At 39.7% G+C, this 6,814-nt stretch overlaps 1 protein-coding gene across 2 annotated transcripts in view; it reads right to left on the reverse strand.

Annotated features, from left to right (window-relative positions):
• Positions 1-5,450, reverse strand: part of TXNRD1 (thioredoxin reductase 1) — a 31,455-nt gene extending 26,005 nt beyond the window's left edge. The window contains exon 1 of one of the 2 annotated variants that reach the window (XM_026726704.2): positions 5,217-5,450. In XM_026726704.2, coding sequence (XP_026582489.2) covers positions 5,217-5,285 — 69 coding nt within the window. In that variant the 5' untranslated portion in view covers positions 5,286-5,450. The remainder of the gene's footprint in view (positions 1-5,216) is intronic. The other variant, XM_087934888.1, reaches the window with a different exon arrangement.
• Positions 5,451-6,814: the final 1,364 nt, after the last annotated feature.

The raw sequence follows: 6,814 nt of genomic DNA on the forward strand, positions 1-6,814 counted from the left end.
AATTTAGCAGGCAAGTTTGCCAGATAAGGAGTGGCAGGGAGGATTCCCATGGCCATGTGGGCGGCGCAGCTTTGTGTTCCTGCACAGCCTGGATTAATTGCTTTGGGGGGTGCTCTGGGAGTGACATTTCTCTGCGGACCACCAAAATTTTCTCGTGGACCACCAGTGGGCCGCAGCCCACCAGTTGGCGACCGCTGCACTATACAGTACTCAGAATTGTTGTCATTTGCCAAGAAATAATCTCTTAGATCAGGGGTGTCAAATTTGTGACCCAGAAGCCGGATACATCATGCCCTGGCCACACCCACCCCTGGTTTAGCGAAGGGGAAAATCACAATATGTCACGTGACGACATGATGACACAAGTTTGACACCCTTTCTTAGATAGGTGAGAGCTAAAAGAAGCTTGACCCCATAGTAATGCATAACAGAAGAACTCTTTAAAAATCAAACTCCAGTAAGGGATATCTCTGGGAAGGAAGCTACTTAAACTTTCAAAACCTCCACTGGAAGTTTTCCAAAACTTCCACTGGGAATGCAATTGTCAGGATCACCTACAGAATAAAAGATTTATGAGCAACTACTCTGTTTAGAACCTTGTTTTAACAAAACTTATATATGTTTAGCTATATTATTTTACTGTTCCACACTGTTCAGACAGGAAGCTAGGAAGAGCAATTTCAATCAAGTACGCGCCCTTCCTCCCCAAGATTTAATCAATATTTTCCTTTCAGCCTCTACTACTTTCTTCTGATAACCTGCAGCCTCTTTAAATGGTTTATACAGGGAAAGATAAATGCACCTGCATCTAATAAGGCTGTAATTCTGGTCTACAATTTCCTTTGCAAAAACACTGGCAAGCAGCAAAGAGAATGGGTTATTAGATGATAAATTTTAAATATAATTCACTTCACTGACTCATTGCATCCATAAACAAAGTGGGATTGTATCTCAGGAATATCTAGGCATCCTAAATAATTACCAAGCTTGAATATCTAGTTTATTAGAGATGGGATTGTAGTCTGAAGTATATTCCCTGCATTTTCCAATAGCTGCAGGCACTTGGTCAAAAATGGTCTTAAAAATAATTCCATAATGTTAGTTCTTTGATATGCACATGAAGATTTAATATACTTATCCTTGAAGTCATGAGATTAATATGAAAGGACAAGGAAGCTGACAAAGACCCAAGTTGTTTGGTGGAGAGGGGTAATGTTTATAGGGGGAAAAAAGACTTAACTGACTGGTAAAAGAGAGAGTTCAGTGTAGTTTTAAAGAACAATTCATATAAAAATACTCTATAAAAGCAGAAATATTTGCTCATGCTTCACCAACCTGAGGTGCAGTGCTAAATCAGAGAAGAATTTGGCTCTTAATCCACTGTAGATAAATTAGCTGCCATTCTTCATTTTAAAAATTATCTTTCAATTTTCTAAATATCCTTTTGCACAGATAAAGTCTCCCATTAATTTCCACAAGCCCCAAGATTAATTCAACAATTACATTTATAAGCTCAGTAATGTAGTTACATATTGATATAGTACCCTTTGTGATTTTTAAAAAAATGTATTGTTGTTTTTATTGTGTTGTCAGCTGACCAGAATGGGTTGGGTATAGTAGTAGGATTGTCTATTCTGTATAACCCTGTGTTCTGAGTCTTTATCAATACAGTATGTATACATCTTAATTGGTGGGATATGAGTAAGTGTATGTTGTCTTCCAAAATTATAGATCCTTGCTTACACAGAATAATTAGAGAACACTTAGAGCAAAAGTGGGCTTTGGCTGTACCTGTAAGATACCAAACTAAATTGGCAAAGCTGACTGATACACTTTTTATTTCATTTATCTTATGAAAAAGCACTACACAAAAGTTTCAATAAAGCAAAGTTATGATAAGCAGCAGATATCAATACCTATAAGCACATCTTATGACAGTGACATATGGAACTTTGGAAAGCAAGAGGATAAATGGATGGAGGCTCGGTGGCACAGTGATTAGAGTGCAGTACTGCAAGCTACTCCTACTGCAATTTGGTAGATCAAATCCCACCAGGCTCAAGGTTGACTCAGCCTTCCATCCTTCTGAGGTGGGTAAAATGAGGACCCAAATTGTTGGGGGCAATATGCTGACTCTGTAAACTGCTTTGAGGGGGCTGTAAAGCACTATAAAGTGGTATATAAGTCTCAGTGCTGTTGCTATAAAGTGGTAAAGAACATTAATGAATAAACCAAATGGAGAAAAAATAGGTAGGCTGTGTGTCTACAAAAGTAAGAAGAAAGAAAATCATAAATCTAAAGGTGGTCTGATTGTATGCTGAAGTGATGTGCACATTTAATTATAAATGGAATGGCCTATAGTATACATCAGAAAATAGGAATTAGTAGCATGGACTTTGCTAGGATGTATCTGAAATTATTAATCCATAAGGTGGATAATAGTTCAGTGAAAATGAAACAACCAGCAATAAATTATGGGGGAAACTGTACATTCTAAATGCGTACAATGGAGGACAAAAAATTATTTTGTTGGGGGCATGACTAAATAGATGAGAATGGGATCAGTAGCAAGAGAATTATGGTAACATACAGGCCAACTTACAACATTAATGAGCCCAGAATTACAGTGGCAAGCCCTGCTGGTCATTAAGCAGGTCACCACATGATCTCCTCTAAAAAAGACTTTTTTTTGTAGCAGTTAAATGAATTGCCATGGTAATGAAGTGAATCTGTTGTCTATAATGGACATATTTTGCTAAAGGGGGAAGAAAATGCTGTTTTCCAGCAAGCAAAGGCCTAAATTGTGGTCACATGACCTCGGAATGCAACAATCATAAAAGTGGCCCAGTTGCTGAACACCAAAAATACAATCATATTATTGTGGGGGACGTGGGACGTTACCATTTTGAATCTTAAGTCATAAGTAGCCTTGGGGAGGTGCACTGTAACTTTGAATGGTTGCTATGCAACCAATCGTAAGTCAAGGACTACCTGTATATTTTTTAAAACGATGAAATAATTAGATACATCAATGATGACAGATACGGAATCTAGAAAGATCCTTTTCTGACTATGTCAAAAGTGATTACACAGAGGAAAAAGAAAAAGATTAAAGATTTAAAAAAAGAATAAAATTGTGATTGTAGGAAAAGTATAAGAGTATATGAAAAGATATGGAATCATTTTCTAACATACTAAATGGAAGGTAAATATCAATATTAGGATTCAAGAAAAAATAATGAAAATAAAAATTATCAAAAATGTTGACTGGTTTAAGTAGACAAGCATTGGAAGTTTGCATATAGTTTGCTTACAGAGTGCTGTTTATTTCCATGAAGATTGCCTGAAATGATTGGAAAAATGCTGTTGTTGCCTTCCTATAAAAAAAAAAAGAAAAGGTAGCAAGAATGGAGACTAACAATGGTTTGTCACTTGTGCCCCAAAAAGGGCTGTGACAGGACTGTGACAGGACTGTGACTGAAGGGCACAAAAGATTATGACAATGTTGGGGGAACAGAGTGTAACATTATGTCAGAGATATTTTGGTGCTTCAACAGATCACTGTCAAAAGTATGAATGTGAGAAAATATTGTACAATGTAAAGAAACCATGTGATGAATGAAAGGAGTCTGACTCATGTACATGGAATCAAGGTTGGCTATTGAATGTGATGATGCAGGTGGTATACAAAGGGAATAAGGCATAAGTGAGAATAAAGATGTTTTACAAATTGATTGGTACTGAGCAGAAAAGCTGAAGCTCAAATATTTTAGCCACCAAAGAAGAAGAAGAGAGGACTCAACAGAAGAGACCCTGATGTTGGGGAAGACTGGAAGCAAATGGAAAAGTGGACAGCAGAAGATGAGATGGTTAGAAAATATCAAGTCAACAAATATGAATTTGGGCAAACTCTGGGAGACAATGGAGGAAGGTCATGGTGTGCTATGGTCCATGGGGTTGCGAAGAGTCGAACATGACTTAGCAACTGATCAACCACAATAAGGAATAAGTCCAGGGCGGTTGTTTAATGCATTTGTGGATAACCGTATAAGGGAGGCTTGGGTGATGTTAGAAGTCTTGTGGGATTGGAGATGACCTGAAGGTATGTCCACTGCACTTTTGAATGCAGATGATGCCAGGGTATTGGCTAACAATCCTAATGATTTGCAGTGAATGTTAGATTGATTCTATGATGCACTAAGGAAAATGTACCTGAAATTCAATATAACAAAGACCAAGGCAGTTGTGTTTGCTGCGTAAAGGGAATGAAGAATAAGGTATGCATAAATGTGCTTCTCCCCCCCCCCATATACCCACACATAAATACAAGCCAATTTATTGACCAAGTAGATGAACTATGTAGTTTTGCAGTCTTTTTTTTATTAAGATATGAAATGGAATGGTACATTTAAAGATATACAAATACTATTACTATTTTTTTTTAAAAAGTAGCAGTTTTTCGGACTAATGCCTTTTATTTATGTATTTAATGCTTCTAGTTTTTGTGCAAAAGAATTAATGGACCCAAGCATCAGGACTCAAAATAAGAACAAAGTAATATTAGAGCAACCTTACCAATAATCTGTCAGGCAGCCTTTTAGCTCCTTCAAAATCTCGAACAGCCCAGTATTCTTGCACATCCTATTGAAACTCAAATTGCTGTCAACTTGTTTCCCTTCGGTCCTATCAGAACTTATGCATACGGATGGTCGTGGCATCAGCAACCAATTTATTTTGGGAAAACCTGTACATCCCCCACCCCACCCCCCAAAAATGCATGCAGAGTTCCTGCAGCGTCAAGTGTCCAAAGATCTGTGACTCTGGACTCTGAGTACAACCTCCGTTGGAGAGCTAGAGGGCAGGTCCGTTGGAGAGAGCAGATCACGCAAAGCGGATTGCCCAGAGGAGGAAAACCGCCGCTCTCTGAACTCCTATCAGAAGTCCCATTGAGTTCAATGGGACTCCGTATCCTCAAGGAAAAGCGCAAAAAAAAAAAGACCCCGAAATCAGCAAGGGTTGCTTGATAGTTCGGCTAGGATGCACACATCATTCAGCCAGCTGCTTCACACAAACACACACACACACACACCCTCCCCATCCAATCGTTTTCTTTCAACACCTCAACCCAGCGCGCTATTATACATGGGAGTTGTCACCTCAAACATCTGGAAAACCCGCACCGCACACTAAACCACCGGCACACATTGGTTCCCTACCTTCACCGTCCGGTCGTAGCCGCCTACGTACTGCTTTCGGGCAAACACGGCAGGCAAGGAAGGCTCCATCGTGAGTTCAAAGAGCGCGTTCCTCAGTTGTTGCCCATGCTCTGCAACACAAAACGGGCGAGAAAGGAAGAAACCCGCCGGCTGGGAGCTCCGCCTTTTATGGATTTAGAGACGGTGGAGGCCCCGCCGGGAGGGGGCGGGACTCTGGCCGCCCAAGCTTTCGCTCTTGCGCCGGCCGCGATTCTTGGCAAGTTGCTGAGAAGTGGCCGTGAGTCACTCGCCAGTAAGCATGACTTGCTGGTTTTTTTGTTTTTTGTTTTGTTTTTCCCCTTTTCTCCGCGCTTTACGTCACAAATCTGATATTCCAACTTCAGAGTTCAAGACTGTATTTTGTGCTTTGGGGCAATTGTAGAAGCCTCAGCACGTACGCGTCATCCTACATAGCAGAAATTTCCAAGCGCAGCTGGTCTGCAATTCAGACCGCCCGTTCAGAAACATTACCCTTTGAGTTCAAGAAGGCTTTACACGTTCGTTTCAAGGAAATGGGTACAGAAATGCAGAATATAGGGGGTTAGGCTTGGAGTGCAAATCTCATATCCCCTGCGGGTATGTCTCAGAGTTATAGGAAATGGATTCCAACCGCACAAGCCAGTCCTTGGTTGGCCAAAGCTAGAATATGCAATTTGGCCAATTTATTTTTGGCATAAAAAAGGTATATTTTTTAAAAAAATCTCTTTGGGATCTTAATCAGTTTGGACAGAGTTTGAAAGTCTGGCATTTTTTCCTACTAACAAAATACTATGAAATCAGAATGTTTTCCTACCAAGCTGTGTTCATTCAACACACTTGTTTTCAAGACAAAACAAGACAAAGTACATTATAGCTTAGATGAATGCATGCGTTCATGTCACATGTCAAGCTGTGAATTACCATGATTATTGAATGAGCTGCAGTTGGCTAAGTTCATATAACGTGTTAAGTTTCTGACCAACAACTAACTGTATATACAAAACACTGAACCAAAATTAACCAAAGTGTGCCGTCAGATAAAATATATTTAAAAGGACAAAAATAATAGACAGTAAAGATCATTGAAAGATATCATTTATATAGAACAATTCTTCTTTTAATACTAACAGTTTTACTGAGGCACACTTTCTGAACTAAAGTCTACCTCTTCACATACATTCCAGTGGGCAATCACAGGTCTATATACACCAACAGGATAAAGAAAGAGCAAGACCAAAAAGATGCAGAGTTTGAGAAGTTGATAGAGAGTGTAGGAACTTAGCACCCACCCCTCTCCTAGAAAAATGAAATATCATAGGAAATATTTAAAAGGCAGAATATTTCCCCTAAAAGAGAAGTAGAAACTCAGAGAGGCAGAAGCTCACCCCCCCACACACACACCTTTGTTAATGGGTGGGCCATTAAGGCCTGGGTCAGAGTATTCTACATAACAAAGGTCTCTACTCATCTCACCACCTGGCCTGGGAAGATTGCATCAGCCAGCACTTAGGTGAAGCCATGTGGTCCAGACAAAGCCTACAATGTTAGTTAAGGCCCCCGCCCCAGGGAGTCTGACAGCC

The sequence above is a fragment of the Pseudonaja textilis genome, chromosome 5 (genome assembly GCF_049901715.1).
Source record: "Pseudonaja textilis isolate UNSWEBS1 chromosome 5, rPseTex1.2, whole genome shotgun sequence".
NCBI classification, from domain to species: domain Eukaryota; kingdom Metazoa; phylum Chordata; class Lepidosauria; order Squamata; family Elapidae; genus Pseudonaja; species Pseudonaja textilis.